This window comes from Ciconia boyciana, chromosome 13 (assembly GCF_034638445.1).
Source record: "Ciconia boyciana chromosome 13, ASM3463844v1, whole genome shotgun sequence".
NCBI classification, from domain to species: Eukaryota; Metazoa; Chordata; class Aves; order Ciconiiformes; family Ciconiidae; genus Ciconia; species Ciconia boyciana.
The window spans coordinates 1,921,798-1,937,839 of record NC_132946.1 but is presented as its reverse complement, the minus strand read 5'-3'; the positions used below and the strand labels follow the sequence as shown (position 1 = coordinate 1,937,839).

General features: G+C 54.0%; 3 protein-coding genes, 1 long non-coding RNA gene and 1 other non-coding gene across 10 annotated transcripts; 3 read left to right on the top strand and 2 right to left on the bottom strand.

Annotated features, from left to right (window-relative positions):
- Positions 1–105: 105 nt before the first annotated feature.
- Positions 106–9,101, bottom strand: RPL3L (ribosomal protein L3 like). Of its 4 annotated transcripts, none has more exons than XM_072878109.1 (10): positions 8,452–9,101; positions 7,415–7,607; positions 6,608–6,776; positions 5,585–5,720; positions 4,229–4,415; positions 3,512–3,672; positions 3,120–3,221; positions 2,376–2,471; positions 1,737–1,856; positions 106–208 (listed from the first exon to the last, which is right to left on the bottom strand). In XM_072878109.1, the coding sequence occupies exons 1-10, from the start codon at positions 8,452–8,454 to the stop codon at positions 152–154; spliced, it is 1,224 nt and encodes a 407-aa protein (XP_072734210.1). In that variant the 5' UTR covers positions 8,455–9,101; the 3' UTR covers positions 106–151. The 4 variants fall into 4 exon arrangements, 3 of the variants coding, with proteins under 3 accessions (XP_072734210.1, XP_072734211.1, XP_072734212.1); XM_072878110.1 differs by having other exon boundaries at positions 8,592–9,101; XM_072878111.1 differs by having other exon boundaries at positions 8,735–9,101.
- Positions 9,007–10,683, top strand: NDUFB10 (NADH:ubiquinone oxidoreductase subunit B10). Its single transcript, XM_072878113.1, has 4 exons — positions 9,007–9,233; positions 9,665–9,803; positions 10,170–10,309; positions 10,464–10,683. The coding sequence occupies exons 1-4, from the start codon at positions 9,086–9,088 to the stop codon at positions 10,562–10,564; spliced, it is 528 nt and encodes a 175-aa protein (XP_072734214.1). The 5' UTR covers positions 9,007–9,085; the 3' UTR covers positions 10,565–10,683.
- Positions 10,684–11,140: 457 nt separating this feature from the next.
- On the bottom strand, positions 11,141–14,787 carry RPS2 (ribosomal protein S2). The gene is made up of 7 exons (XM_072878112.1): positions 14,602–14,787; positions 14,317–14,406; positions 13,748–13,855; positions 13,011–13,184; positions 12,768–12,927; positions 12,206–12,297; positions 11,141–11,264 (listed from the first exon to the last, which is right to left on the bottom strand). The coding sequence occupies exons 1-7, from the start codon at positions 14,755–14,757 to the stop codon at positions 11,184–11,186; spliced, it is 861 nt and encodes a 286-aa protein (XP_072734213.1). The 5' UTR covers positions 14,758–14,787; the 3' UTR covers positions 11,141–11,183.
- A 338-nt stretch (positions 14,788–15,125) lies between these two features.
- On the top strand, positions 15,126–15,938 carry LOC140658986 (uncharacterized). 3 transcript variants are annotated; one of them, XR_012044935.1, is made up of 2 exons: positions 15,126–15,231; positions 15,647–15,938. It is a non-coding gene; the product is annotated as an uncharacterized lncRNA (long non-coding RNA). The 3 variants fall into 3 exon arrangements; XR_012044937.1 differs by having other exon boundaries at positions 15,225–15,235; XR_012044936.1 differs by having other exon boundaries at positions 15,225–15,288.
- LOC140659279 (small nucleolar RNA ACA64) lies at positions 15,441–15,565 on the top strand. The gene has a single exon (XR_012045073.1). It is a non-coding gene; the product is annotated as a small nucleolar RNA ACA64 (small nucleolar RNA).
- Positions 15,939–16,042: the final 104 nt, after the last annotated feature.

Below are 16,042 nucleotides of genomic sequence, written 5' to 3'. Positions count from 1 at the left end.
ACCTGCTGAGGAACCTCGAGGACACGCTGCTGCCCGCAGGCAGCACTGAATACAGGCAAGACACCGCTCCAGAAGGAAGACAGGCAGCAGTCATGGCTTGAAGCCTTTTTATTGCAGTTGCCCCGTTAGGTAGCCTTGCATATCTCAGTCCTTACAGCTCTTCCTGCACTCCTGGCTTCCCTTTCACCAAGTGTTTCTTCTGAGGGCCCTAGAAGAGAGGAGAGAGGAGAGCTCTGAGTGTTAGTGGCAGACAAACCTGGCTGCATCTGAGCTGCGTGGAGCAGAACTGCAGCTCTGGCCCCTTTCTGCTGTGCAGGGCTGCTCCTGGTCTCTGCCCTTCAGCTGGGAGCTCTGTGCCACCATTCACCAGCCACCCCCGGGGCCTCCCTAGCCCTGCAGGAATCAGGAGCGGAACATCATTGCCCTTGCACAAAGGGTTTGTTTATCTGGACACCACAAAAGCAGCCAGAGAGTGGCAATGAGCAACCTGCTCCAAGCCAGGCGGGCTGGCCTGCAGTCAGGGGACGTGGAGGGGAGCAGTAATTGTGCTGATGAATGCTACCAGGAGCCCACCGTGGTGGGGCGGCTGCCAAGCTGCTGTACGAGCCCTGGAGGAGGCAAGGCCTCCCACAGCCAAAGGCACAGATTCTCATCAGCCAATTCAACAGAGCCTGAGGGGTTTCCACCAGCTAAGAAATGGGGTTGTCCCGGACCAAGTAAGTCCTATGGGAACAGATGGTAAGGATTACTTATGTGCCTCTACTTCCAGCCAAATGTAAAGTTTTACTACGTTATATGCGGGGGAAACTCTCACCCCACAGTAGAAAACGGCAAAGAAAACATCTGCAACTGGGTAAAACCACCTCCTGTCACCAAGGTCCACGTCACAGCTACTCAGGACTTGCAGCGACAGCAAGAGCAGAACACAGAACAAGCTCCTAACGCTGAGATAAAGGAAAACAGCTTAACCTCTAAAGAGCTCTGCAAAGGCACTGCATAGTCAATCCCCCTTCCCGGGGCTAAGGAGGCTTAGCCAGTTTCACATGGGATTTCTAGCTGACAGGCCAGATCCAGACACGGTTTGTGTCTGCGTGCTATCCAGGCAGTTGTTTCTTTCATTTCTGCTAGCTGAAGGCCTGGCTTACTTAACGCTTCCTCAATTTCACATTCAGACTTATGCACCAGCCTGGTGTAGGTTGCAAAACTATTCAGGAAACTCTGCTTGTTTTGGATTTATTTAATTTTTTTTTTGCCCTGGACTTAAGAAAAATATACTGCTTGGCCTTTTTGAAAGCTTCCTGACAAAAGAATAGCAAATTTGTGTCTGAATTTGACCCAACCTTTTCCTCTTAAGAACATTAAAATTATAAATCATTCCAAACAAATCAAAGAAGTGCACAATTACGGGTGAAAGGGACCATATGTCCAAGGCAGTGCCTGCCAAGTTAACTGCTTGTTTAAAACATCCCGTGGTGAATGGAAACTGGTTGGCCATATGGTATATTATTTGCTAGTTGGGTTGTCTTGGATCACTCACACAACCATCATGTTCTTCCTTAGCATAATATCTGCTGCGTGAATTGAATTCATGCCTGTCTTTTATGCAAGACGGTCCCGATCACTCATTTGGCTGATGGTGTATCGAGAAGCAGATGCTTGGTTGGAGTCAATCGGTTGCTTTAGCCCCAGCTGCGAGCATGGCCTGGGGGCTGGAGCCAGCACAGAGCGTAACTCACCATGAAAGCCCGCTTCTCCTGTGCTGTCTGGAAGCAGCCGTGGCCAAACTTGGAAGTGGTATCAATGAATTTGAGTTCAATGGCTTCCTGAGCCCAGCGGCTTGTATGCACCAGAAGGGACTGGAAAAGAAGAGTCACAATGCATCAGGCTTATCGTTACAGAAAATCTGGACATCTGCTCTGACGGAAGCAGGGTTGAAATAGCCTAGGTGCATCCATTAGACAAAAATCTCCATGAAAATCTGCCTTCTCAGAGAAACACCCTGGTGCTCAGGTGGCAGGTGATGCCTTGGATTGCAGAGCAGCTCTGAAATGAGCCTACTCTTCACTTAGCATTTCATTTGCTCACAATCTGTTTATGGCCAAGGTTTCCATTTCTGGGCCCCCCATCACAGCCCTCAAAGGCTTGCACCTTCTGTCCCCAGAGAGAGTACATCCGCCTGCACACTGCCACAAACCGTCTAGCTGCGAATGGTCTCGCTGAGCACCATACTCGTGCCACATGTCCTCTGCAACACAGCATCAAGGACCCGACCAGTCTCCCTGCCCAGCATTTGGAGGCAGTGGCATTCTCCACGTGGCGAATCTGTTCGTGGAGAGCTACAGCCCGTCCCTCCCCAGCACCGGCTGCGCTCTCACCTTACGGAGGGTGAGCACACGCTTCTTCGTGCCCACGACGCAGCCTTTCAGCATGAGGAAGTCGTTGTTAACCTCCCCATAGTGAGGAAAGCCACCCTGTGGGGAGAGGCAGAGAGAAGGTTGGCAGGCAGGAGAGCTGGGTGGGAGCAGAGGTGTCCACAGGTGGCATTTTCTAGGGAAGGAGAAGGTAGTGACTGACGGTGCTTCCAGCTAACAACACTCTGCACCCTTCAGGTTGCCTGCTCAGGACCACCAGAGCATGTCAGCCCCACCGACTGCATGATCCCAGCTAAGCAGCACCCCGAAAGAGCTGGGGAACCAGCAACCCTGCTTCCTTCCCTGAAGGATGTGGGTGAACAGAGAGCAGAGCTGGCTAGACTCCCAAGTAAAAAGTTTTTAATAAGCAAAAGTGACTTTTTAAACCAAGTAACAAACACTTATCTGTTAAGTATCAGATTTGTAATGTCATTTATAGTTCTTTTTCCTTTTAAACAAAGTTCTCAGTTCCTGCCAAAGTTATCAGCTGAAAGTTGTATGTTTGGGTCTACCAATGGGCCTAAAAAAACACCTCACAGAGATGGCTTTGCATGTCCAAAACATGAGGGAAGGAATCACTGCATTTCTTTCAGTGAATTTCCTTCAAATCATTTCTTATGCAGCTGTCTCCAGCCAAGGAATTACTTCCCTGGCTAGGATTCCTGTAGCCAGGGCCAGTCACAGCCCTGTTACCCCCTCAGCTCTTACCAGAGGCGTAATAGTCTTCTCCGTGATATCGTAGTGCGTCGAGGCATTGTTCTTCACCACTTTGCCATCCTCCACGTGGATCCCATGGCCAACGCGGTAAATCTAGGAACGGAAAGGAAATTGAGATGGCGACTTTCCCACCCCCCTCAGTGAGGAATGTTACAGGGACGATGCAGTTTTCACCAAGATGTGCCCCCTGTGATGTGTCCCTTGAGCAGGGAACAAGGGAACAACAGGGAAAGGCATGGAGAACATCAGCACTGCAGATCTCTAGGGAAACATCTGAGAAGCTGGGGGGAACAGAGGCCAGGGTGCAAAGGATGGTGACAGCATGGGAGGAAGGAAGGCAGGAGGGCACAGTGGTGCTCTGAGGGAGCCCGTCTGGGCCATACCTTCTTGTTGAGCTCCGTGCGGTGGTGGTAGCCCTTCTGGCCAGCCCGAGCGATGGAGTAGCCAACCCGGGCCGGGTGCCAGGCTCCGATGCAGGCAACTTTGCGCAAGCCCTTGTGTGTCTTCCTGGGGAGCTTCTTGGTGTGCCAACGGCTCGTCACCCCTGGAAGTGTGACCGGACAGGGCAGTGAGAACACTGGGGCTATTCAGGGCTGGTGACTGAGTGCTGGGGAGGGGAGAGTCTCATCATTCTTCTGCAGTTCTCAGAAGACATCGTGTTGGAAGGAGACCAAGAGCTGTCACCACCGTGAGAGGCCAGAGCACAGAACTGTTCTCACTTCCCATGGATTCGATCAGACTGTGATATGTTCCTGCTGAGCACATCCACGCACACGCACGGAAACACCCACACCTCTGCACACGTGGGGTTTGTGAGAAGCGCAATGGCTTTATGTACTCACAGTGCCTCTGAGCTTCCTGGGAGGACTCTGGGCACAGTAGAAAACCTGGCCTTTACTGAGATTAAGGAAACCAAGCTCTGCTACAACAGAACTGCATGTCATGGCTGAGGTCTAGAGGCTCTTTGCTGCTCCCTGTGTGCAATGAGTTGGTGGGTTCTCAGCATGGCTAATACTCCCCTCCCCCAGCACTACCTTATGGGCAGTGTCATATGAGAAGGACAGAACCAAGCCCCTGGCAAGGGTCTCCTTGCTCTGTACCTTTCATCCCATGCCCCTTGGTCACGCCAATGACATCAATCATCTCGTTCTGGCTGAAGACGCTGTGCACGGAGACCTGCTTCTCCAGCCTCTCATGGACCCAGTCAACCTTGTCAGCCACTGTCCCACCGTTCAGCTGGATCTCCATCACGTGGGCCTTCTTCTGCCGCAGCGGCAGCAGCTTCATCTGCATTAGACAGTGCATTAGGGCAAAATGCTGCCCCTCACCTCCCAGGCGTGAACATGAGGGCAGGGCCGCATCACCCACCACTTGTGAGGGGCACAGAGGGTGAGCAGGGCCAGCTCTTCACCACCCCTCTCTATCACGCTGTCAGCCCCTTTCATAACAGCCAGTGACCTGGGTCAGCATGCCTACATGTCTCTTGGACCCAACTCCTTCTCCCTGAGCCCACCCACCCCATCTCCCAGTGCTCCCATTCCAGGCAGGAGCTGACGCACACCCTCTCTCCAGGGAGCACAGGGCAGGCCAGCCTCGTCCTACCCTAAGAGTTAAGGACAGTAGTAGTACCCATGGTAAATGCCCCCGAGGAGCCCGTCAGCAGAGCACCGTCTGAGGCTGAACACTGCGTCTGAGGCTGAACACTGCTGCATCCTGCAGCCAGGATGCAGCTCTGTGCTCCAAGCCAGAGTCAGCGCCTCTCCTTCGGTCATGCTCCACCTCTGCTTCCAGACTGAGCAGTTATTTCTAGTTCCCACCAAGAGGTGCCTCCGCTCTCTCCCAGTCCCAGCTCCCTGTGCAAAGTCCCTGCCAAATTGCCACAGTGGGACTTTGAGGGTCTGTGCCAGCCACAAGTGAAGCCTTGAGCCAGCTTAGCTCTGCCCCAGAGTCCAAAGCAGCCATTAACTCCAGGGATCAGCATGAAAATGGGCCCTGTGTATCCAGCCATCAGCATCTAGCAAAACTGTGCCTGCCCATGGGTTATTTTTGCCCAAACATTTGACACCAGTTGCTAATTTGAGGTGATCACGGGGCCTGAGGTCCCTCGCTGGCACAGGGCTCACCACCTGCTGAGGCTCTGCGCAAAGTCTGCTCTCCTCCACAGCGTGTGTGGGCTCCCAGCGTGCCCCAGCCACAGGCAATCTCCCAGCAGGGAACTCTGCTGAGCCCGGCTCAAAGGGACAGGGTCAGTGTCAGGAGGTAGCTGGAAAAGTCGGCCAGCACCTCCCATCGCCTGCACGCCCTGTCCCACACCCTCCGACCGGCATCTGCCTGCTCAGCCTCCTGTGACCCCACCAAGACAGCCCCATGATCCCGGCTCCCAGGCCCTCACCACGCTCCGGAGCTGAGGAAGACCCTGAGCCCCCCTTGCCCACCCTCTGGGGTGAGGCTCTGACCTGCGTGTGCACAATGACACGAATGACCTTGCAGTACTTTTTCATAGCCGCAAAATCCTTCTCCAGCTGCCTTTTGCCATCCTCATCCTGCCATTTTTTGCAGTACTTGGTGAACGCCTTCTTCTTGCTCTTGTGCCTACGACAAAAGTGTTTAACATCCAGCAGAGCCGAATGGCAAAGTGCTTCTGCGCTTCCCTGTGCCCTGAGACAGCGCAGCGTGGGGGGACAGATCACCGTGCCAGGCCCTTCCCTGGAGGCACAAGGTACCTGTGGATACCTGAACCTCGCCTGGCTGCCGGGGCCATGACACAGGGCGTTGAGGTGGGAAGAGGAAAGTGAATAACGAGCTGCAAAAAAGGGCTGGTAATTCAAACCTTTTTGCATGAGGAATCCAGTTGTCTCCCACTGACTGGCTCAGTGCCATCAAAATACAAGCAGAAAATCAGAGCTAAGTGGAGAAAGGAGAAAACAGCCTCCGACAGGGATCAGAGGCATGTGGTGGGTGGATCTCAACGGCACTTTTGCAGGAGACACGATTCCTACAGTTACAAAATTCATGTTTCCATTTCCCTCTCTGCTGGTGTGGGATTTGGGGTGTTGATGTTTCCAAGGGCCAGGGGACACATTCTGCATCAATTTTCCCCCTGGAAATCTGGGTTTACTCCCTTCATTTGGTGCCACAGCTCAAGTACACCAGTTTAATGGAGAGTAGATGAGCCTGACCTACACAAAGGAAAACGAACCTGCAGCACGCACTGCCATATGATATTGTGGAGAGAGCTAACTTAGTTCAACTATTAGAATAAATTTACATATGCATATGCTGATTCCCAGCATCAAGCTGTTTGCAGTATCTCTGTGCATGACTAAATAAATAGCAGTTTCACTCCACCTCAGATCCAGCTGCCAGTAGCTGAGCTGTTTGCAATGGCAGGGCATCATGGAGAGCCTGCGGCGAAGACCTGCGAGGGACTCCCCACTTGCAGCACCCCAGGGACCCTCCCCAGCCGCGGAGGCACGTACCAGTTCTTGTAGAAGCGCCGTCGGCACTCATCGCTGATGTGCTCAGCAAAAACAGTCTTGAAATTCCGCAAGCCCTTCGGTGTTTCTATGTACCCCACGACCCCCACCACCACCATCGGGGGGGTCTCAATGATGGTCACGGCCTCCACCTCCTCCCTCTTGGAGATCTCTGCAAGATAGCAAAGGGAAACGGTGCTCAGCATCGTCTAGGATCAGATCATTCCCTGGAGCCATTCGTGGCCCGTGCCGTTACAGGGAGCAAGCAACGTGCTGGGGGCAAGGTCACGCTCTGTTCTCACAGCGAGCCTCAGCCCTCCCAGCTCCCACCGGCTGGAGGACCGGGCAGGGTTTGACCCCCAGCCACTGCACAGGTTAGACCCTGTGGCCCAGCACACTTTAACCCATCTTCCCCAGGCTGGGGGAAGCAGTACATTGGATGGTTCTTGCCCTAGAGTTTGGCTCCAACCCTGCGGGCATCCCGGAGGGTAACATTATAAACTTCCCCAGCAAGATGCTTCAAGCCCAGGATTTGTCAGGTAGTTACCCTGCAGGGTCCTTCTGCCAGCAGGATCCAAGAAACCACCAGTCACCACGCCGGTGTGAGGACTTCCCAGGAACCCCCAGACTCAGCTCACGCTGGCCGTGAGGTGGCCTTTGGCCATCCAAGATCTGGACGGCATTACAGGAGATAGCCTGGAAGCTATGCGCTTCACCACCCATTCCCAGGAGCAGCCTTTCCCACCAACAAGTCAATTCCCTCGTTTCCTGCCTGGATGAGGCTCCCCGCTTCCATCAGCCAAGCCTTACTGAGCCCAGGCCTGTGCACCTCCCGCACAATGTGGGTCATGCCAGCTTTGTAGCCCAGGAAAGCTGTCAGGTGGACTGGTTTGCTGGGATCATCCTTAGGCCATGTCTTCACCTTCCCTCGGTGGCGACGGCTTCTCTTGTGGGGGAGGAAGCCCAGGTGGCCGTGCCTGGGAGCAGAGAACTTGCGGTGGGACTGCGGAGAGGAAGAACAAAAAAGATCAGCTTCACTTTCAGGTCCCAGAAGATGCTGGGACCCACAGCACAATGGGAAATCTCCCCTTTAACATCAGTGAATGCTGGAGGGATTCTGGGCTCTTCCTCAATTCCAACACGACAAAAAGAACTCATAACAGGATGGGATTTTGTTCAAGCTTCCATCATGTGCATGGAAGAATTTAGTAAGTTTCTGGACAAATGATGCCGATGAAATAAAAAAACTTGAACATAATCTCCCGCCTTCTGCTTGAGGACTTCGAAGGAGGACTATGTTCTTTAATAGGTCTGCCCTTCTGCAATGTTAATTATAATGATTTATTCTGTATTCTGCAGCACCAAAAGGGCTTCGTGTCGTCAAGGCAAATGGCACCAAACAAGCACAGCTAAGGATCAGAAGAAACGGGAAAGGATGCCCAAAGGAATCGGTAATAAGAACATGCGCAGGTTAAATAAGCACCTTGAAAACCAAATTAGAAGAGCTAAATATATAAACCCCAATCGCAAGGTCGTGCTGAGCCAGGCAGAGAAAAGCAACAGCGCTTTAGAGACATGGACGAGCTCTCACACAATTGGCTTCAAGGCAGGGGAGCTGGGGGTCAGCCCCGGCAGCGAAGGGTTAGCTCTACATCCACTGCAACTCCCTCCTGGCTAAGATCAGTCCCGGCACCTGGTTGCACTTTCCACCAAGCTTATTTTCCAGCCCAAATGGAGCTCGGTTGAGTTCAACCCCATTTCAGCCGCACTAACATCGCTGGTAACCCGGCCCTGCTCACTGTCCCTCTCCACACAATCGAAAGGTAACAGTGCCGAGCTCTACAAACCATGGGACGTCTTCAGCCCAGGTCAGCCGCAGAAAGAGGCTGTCAGTAAGTGCCTCCCCAGTCTAATACTTAAGATGGTTATCGGTCCGAAGACACAAATTTAGCTACTAGCTTCACGCGCTGCTATATTCATTTCATACTCGGCCAAGCTGGCAGGTTGGACGTAACACTTGCGGTGTGATAAAGGTCAGTTGCCGGTGTCTCAGTTTACACCTCTGCCTCCTCAACGACTTGAACGTGAATGGCAGGAATTAGGATTGCTTCCTAACGGAGCACCACGCACCCGGAGCTGTGAACGCCCGCGCTGGGCATCCTGAGCTTGGTGTAGCTGGCTGCTCTGGGTAGAGACGGACTAAAAATCCCTCCATCAGCTCAGGAAAGAAAGACTCTGTGCTTCTGACTGGAAAAGAGATAGAGGGAATAGCTCTGGTTGTGCGGGCGGGCTCTGCCGCTCCTGCAGGCCGGGGCCTGAGGCCGTGGACTACATGGACTACACCTCCCAGCATGCACCGGGCACAGCGGAGCATGCGCAGAGCGGCGCCCTCTGACCCCGGCGTCCCCCGCCGCCGCTGGGGTTGTGTGGGGCGCCGCCATCTTGTCCGCGCCGCCCGCCGGGCCCGCCGCCGCCGCCGCCATGCCGGAGGACAGGGACTGGGAGGCGTACAAGGTGCCGCCGACCCGCACCCCCGTCTCCGAGAGGACCACGTCGGTGCCCAACCCGGTCATCTTCTTCCAGACCGTCTTCAACTATGTCGTCGACGCGCCCGTCACCTTCGTCCGAGGTACCGGCGGGCCGAGCCCCTCCCCGCTCCCGCCGCCGTCCCGGGGCGGCCGGGCCCCCTCGCTAGCGCCGCTCCGCGGTGCGCGACGGCTGCGGGAGTTGGGCCGCGACATGGCACGGGGGCACGGGGACTCGGGCACCGAGACAGGCAGGGGCGCAGAGGGGCACGGGGCAAAGACGCAAGGACACGGCCACCGGGACAGGCACGGGGAGATGGGACACGCAGGGACGCGGGACACATGCAAGAACACAGCACGGACACCGGGACAGACACAGGGACACAGAGGGACATGGGAGACTGACAAGGACACAGCACGGACAGAGGGACAGACACAGAGATGGGCACGCAACACCGAGCTGGGTGCACACAGACACGGGGCCTGCTCGCGAGTTGTGGGCCAGGGGTGCCTGACCGCGGGGCTGTTGCTGCAGAGTGGATCGAGCGCCAGCAAGCCAAGAACAAGTTCTACTATTACCACCAGAAGTTTCGCCGTGTGCCCGACCTGAGCGAGTGTCTGGAGGGCGACTACCTCTGCTTCTTCGAGGCCGAAGCACAGTGGAGGAGGGACAGGTATGGCTGTCACTGCCCCAGGCGAGGCCCCAGCAGAGTGCGCTGCTCTGGTTAGTCAGCCCAGGGAACAGCAGGGCTTGGCTTGAGCTCCTGGCATTTTCGTGGTGTTTGGGGTGTTGAGGCAGCACCTCCTGCCCACCCCGTTTTACAGAACACCCGTTTCGTAGTCCTGCTGTTCCCTGCAGCACACCTGAGCTGAGCAGGGTGGCATTAGGACACATCCTTCTGCACTTGCCTGGTTCCTACAGCACTGGTGTGCAGGACAGACCAGGATCCTGTAAAAACCCAGAGCTGACCTTCCACGGGGTCAGCTTTTCTATGATCTCTCGGCTTTGGTTGCATTCATCATCATCATCTTTCCCACAGGATGGTTGATCAGGAAATCGTGGAGATAGTCCGGGAGAGGCTAGGTGCGTGCAAGCAGAGGGAAGGACCCAACCAGTTCCAGAACTGCGCCAAGGAGGTGGAGCAGCTGGCGCAGGTCACCAAGGCCTACCAGGACAGATGTGAGTACGGCAACAGCCTGCACACCTCTGCTGCGGCTGGGACAGCATGCAGGGAAAGGGGGTCTTAAGCCACATCCCAGACTTCACATGGAACAGAGGCTTATTTCTTTTGAGCTGCTGAGGGGCACTCTTCAGACATTTACTTTCTTTTTAGACGGTGATCTTGGTGTCCATGGAAATGCAAGGACGTGCCTGATGAAGCAGAAGCACAGGATGATGGAGGAGAGGAAGGCACAAGCAAGTGAGTCTCAGTAGATCTAAATGGTTAGCACCTCCCTCCGTGGTGCTTGTATCCAACACTGCATGTTGCATCTTTGAACTCTGATGCTGTTGACCTCTACAATAAACTTGCAGCCCAGACATCTGCCATACAACTAGAATCTAGACTCATTCTTTGAAGAGATCTGCAAGCGCTTACAGAATTCTTCCTTTTTCAGCTCTGCATTCACCTTTGAATTCCAGTTGATTGTTACCATCCTCTAAACTACCTCTAAACCACCCTAACTCCCAGCACCCCTGTCTGCCTTAGCTGGGATTTCCCCTCAGGACCTCTCCCCTGCCTCCATGAACCAACAGAAACACACTGTACTGCTCTGCCCAGCCCTGGCAGAGAATTCCCTTGGTTAGGGTACAGATTACACGCTGTAGGACAGCACAATCTTCAGAGCTGGTTCTAGACCCCATGATTAACAAGGCTCAGTATAACGTAACATACTATTTCATTCAACAGATGTTCAGGCTCTGGCCCACAGACACAAATCTACTCCAATCCCCAGCAGAGATTTAATCCATCTGCCCAATGCATTAACCATCCCGTCAAGCCAACCACAATTCCTTGTTCACTGATTGCTTTATTGTCTCGTACAAAACCCACTTAAGTTGTTGCCACAGCAGCTGCTTGGGTTCTCTGCACCGAGACTCTGGTGTGGGTCTTTGCCAGATGATCAGTGAACTCCTACAAAAAAAAAAAATTAAGTTTTATTTTCTTAAACCACTATCACAGGTTTCTCAGCACTGCATCCCCTTCCAACAAGAAGTGTACTTGCAGGCTGGGGTAGCTCAACTTATTTTTACTTAATATTTGAAAGCTTTCCTCTTCCTATTTCCTTTGTCCACGAAATGCTGTTCTCAGGTAGTACTGTCGTGGTTTAGCCCCAGCCAGCAGCTAAGCACCACGCAGCCGCTTGCTCGCTCCCCCCAGTGGGATGGGGGAGAGAATCGGAAGAGCAAAAGTAAGAAAACTCGTGGGTTGAGATAAGAACAGTTTAATAATTGGAACAAAATAATAATAATAATAATAATGAATTATAATGAGAAGGAAAACAACGGGGGGGGGGGGGGAACCCAAGGGAGGGGGGGGGAAAAAAGGGAAAAAAAATTATACAACCGCTCACCACCCGCCGACCAACACCCAGCCAGTCCCCGAGCAGTGATCGCTACCCCCCAGCCAACTCCCCCAGTTTATATACTGGGCATGACATCATATGGTATGGAATAGCCCTTTGGTCAGTTTGGATCAACTGTCCTGGCCGTGCCCCCTCCCATTTCTTGGGCACCTGGCAGAGCATGGGGAGCTGAAGAAAAAAAGTCCTTGACCAGTGTAAACACCGCTTAGCAACAGCCAAAACATCAGCATGTTCTCAATATTATTCTCATACTAAAATCCAAAGCACCACACTATACCAGCTACTAGGAAGAAAATTAACTCTATCCCAGCCGAAACCAGGACAATTACTCAAAACCACATGCTGGAAAAATCACACCTTACCTGGCAGTCAGCTTTGACTGCAGCTCTACTCTGTCATTATTAAACTGCAAATTCTTTGGGCACAGCATGTGAACTTCACAGGGGAGGAAGGGGAAGATTTGAGCTGCAAATCGCAGACGCGCTCTTACCTGGTAAGGAGACTTGGTGAACACAGTCTCTTTCCAGAGGTCAGGGGTCAGATAACTGTAGGTCTTGGAGATGGCATCGAAGGTGGCTTTAGCTACGGACAGAAGCCAAATGTTGCACAGCACAGCTATGGAAACCCGCTCGCAAGCGCCCACCCGCACAGCTCCAAAAATGTAGAATTTGGGAAGGAACAGGGAGACCACAGCAGGGTCTCTCTGGTAATACACACAAAACTCCAGTTTCTTTCTCTCTCCATTTACGACAATTACACTACTTCAAACAAGTGCAATCGCGCAGATTGGGAGATTTTTTTAAATATCAACGCACATATAAAAAGACAAATTCTTGTAATTAACTTTCACAGAACTTCAGGATCATCTACAGCAGGACTAACCTGCACCATAAAAGGTTATCAGCAGAAGTCCTCGCTTCTGCTTGACCACTAGAAGCTTTTGATTCAACACAGATTGAAAAATACCATAGAAACAGGTATGGCGCGTCCCTGCCAATGAGAAAAATGGCAATGCATACAGCTGAGCTACAACACGAAAACCTAAAGCTTACCAAAGTTGCCGAGGGTGGCAGTGCAGCCCCTGGCCGAGGTGTAACAGTCATCGATACCAGCCATCATCAGCAGCTTCTTGGGGACAGGGGCAGACACAATCCCTGTACCACGGGGAGCGGGGATCAGACGCACCAGGACAGACCCACACCGGCCAGTGACCTACGCGAACACAACTGGTTACAGCTCCCAAAACACAGGCTACAGCACGATCACCGGGACCAGGCCCAGCAAGTCATTCTCACCTTGCAAGGCACGGTGTGGGGCTTGCCGATCTTGTTCCCCCAGTAGCCTCTTCGTACGGGTACGATGGATAATTTGGCCAAAATGATTGCCCCACGAATAGCAGTGGCAACTTCTTTAGAGCATTTAACGCCAAGACCAACGTGGCCGTTGTAGTCCCCAATAGCTACAAAAGCCTAAGAGGGAAAGAAAAGTTTTCAGTGGCGGCTGCGCTGCAGGGGAACACTCTCTCAGGAGAACACAGTCCATCAGCGTCTCTCACCAAGGATAACGCGAGGTGCGTGCAGTGAACAGTCACAGCTCACACTTCAAAAAGCCCATTTTACCCCTTAGAACTCATCCTCTGGTCAAAACCAGCTATGGTTGAAGAACTGGGATTCAAATCCCTGCTACAGCCTCATGCTGGTCAAAAGTCCCGATAATTTCCAAGTGCCATTCCCTCTGTACACCTAAGGCTTCTCTCTCCACCGCAGCCCCTGAACAGCCAGCACTGCTGCACAAAGTGTGACTCAATTTTGTGCTAGGGCTGTTTCAAGTAACATTTGAACATATTACCAGGGTTTTAAAATTAATACAAACACTTTGTAAGCTACACAAGCTGATCCCCATACCCAAATACTTACTAGACACTACAGAAGGAAATAAAAGTATTTGAACTAATTTACTAACATGATACCAAAAAAGCAGCAGGCAACACACGCAAAGTTTTCAACGTGAGAAAACAGAACAAAAAGGCTACCTTAAACCTGGTGCGCTGACCAGCACGAGTCTGTTTCTGGACAGGCATGATCTTCAAAACCTCATCTTTCAGAGAAGACCCCAGGAAGAAATCAATGATCTCTGACTCCTGCAAGATTCAGTCAGTTAATCACACAAGGCCACGTTTTTTAAAAAAACCGAACACAGCTCGTAAGGCTCCTATAATTCAAATTCAACAACGCTATACAAAGGTACTTCAAGTAACAAGCACTCAAGCATGTTAAATTTTGCAGACAAACTTATTCCAGCGTGCTAGGCAGTCCAACGCAGCAAGCTGAAATTTCATTTTTTCCAATCACTGGGCGGAACGATTATAGAAACACTCGAGCAAGGTGCTGTCCTCTCCACCCGAGGCAGAACGCACCACACAAAACCCACCATGCTTCACTACGAGTGACTGCGTCGGTTCTCAGCTTCCATTGATTTATGTCTGTAACTTCAACATGCTTAACCCGAGCACCCCAAACAGCAAACGCAGCAACTGCTGCTACCTCTGCATTTCACATTAACGTTCTGCCACACATGACTTAAACGGTCACAGCAGCTCACCTTGATTGGAAGTGAGAAGAGATAGATCTCCTCAAGAGACTTGATCTTCATATCCTTGACCAGGCGACCAAGCTTGGTGACAGGAATCCACTACGAAAGAAATCCGTGGAACAGGGTCACCGGCAGCACCGGCTGCCAGCACCCCAGGGCACGCGGCTCGCTTTCTGCTCCAGCTTTCAGGATGGCAGCAGACGCAGCCCCTCACACCGCCGGGCCCGCAGAGCCCGGCTCCGCCGCGCTCCCCGCCACCCGGGACGGCCCCACGCAGCCCCGGGAACCACTTACTTCCTTATCTTCGGCCTTGCCTCCACGAGCCCCGCGGCCTCTCCCTCGGCCCCTACCGCGGCCGCGCCCGCGGCCCCGCAGCCCGGTCCCGAAGCCGCCGCGGAAGCCCCCTCGGGCCGCTCCTGCACCTCCCGCAGCACCGGCGTCGTCCGCCATTTGCTAGAGCACAGAGGGGCGCGTTAGCCGGGACACCGCCGCCACCGCTCCGTAGGGAATGGCAGCGCGGCGGCAGGCCCCGCCGGCGACCGATCCGGCCGGGCGCGGCTGCCCCCACACCGCCGACAGCCCCGATGGGCGCGGATGGGGCAGAGGCCGCTCCGCTCTGCCGGCGCCATCCCGCCCGCCCCACTTACGTGATCTCTCAGCGTAGAAGGCCGCACCGCCCCGCCGCTCGCTATTTATACTCCGCGGGGGTCTCGCGAGAGCACCGCGCGGCGGTGCGTGCCCCGCGCGCTGAATGGGAAATACACTGCTGTGCAGAGCGGCGCCTTCCTCTCACATATACAGGGTGCGGGGCAGGTAGACGCTCGGCAGCCGTGCGCATGCGCCAGCGCCAGCCTAGCGCATGCGTGTGACCCTCTATATAAGGGGCGCGCAGGCGCGTAGAGTTCAGTCTGAGGCGAGCCGAGGGTAGGTGAGGAGGGCAGTGGCCCTGGTTGTGAGGGGGAGCGTGGTGGCTCCCGCCTTGTGCGTTCCTTGAATATTTTTTTTTCTAAAAGCTTCTTGGGGTGTGTTTATGGCGCTGTTTGAGCCGGTGTCGGGTGGGGTGTGGAGGGGAGAGTTTCGGTGAGCAGCCTGGGAAGGTGTTTCTGGGGTGGTGTTAGCTGAGGGCGCCGGGCGCAGCCTGAAAATCACTTCGGGTCTGCTGTGGCCCCTGGTGAGATAACTGTGCCGACAGCATAGGGAACATTAAGCTTATTGCCCACGGCAACGTGTGGGGAGTGAAACCCATGTTCCCATAACCCCTGTAGCGAGCAGGTAGCGGGGACTGACGGCTGCCGCGGTAATGGCTCTTCCTGAGAGCTGCTTCTCCCTCCGCCCGCAGGTGCTGAGCGCGGCCCGGGAGTGCTCGGCCTCCCCGGACGGATGGATGCGCCGGTGCTGCTTTGCCCGGGCGGCGGAGCTCGGCCCTGCCTTGCCGAGTAGCGGCTGCCGGCCCCGCAGCCGGTGGTGCCGTGGGCTCGTCCAGCGGCTCGGGCTTCCGCGGGGCTGCGGGAGGTGAGCCCTGCGAAGCGAGGCGGAGGCTGTACCGGCCGATGGCAGCATTCACAGCTGGAACGCTTCGAAATGCTTGAGTTATGTCTCTTCGTACGCAATAAAAGATCAATTACTTGCAAGCTTGTTGGTCAAGGCTCTTACTTGTCCTTCCTATTGTCTAAAAACCCCCCTTTTCCCTGGGGTTGGCGCCGGGAAGTCGCTTCCTTGGGGCGGGGAGGGAACG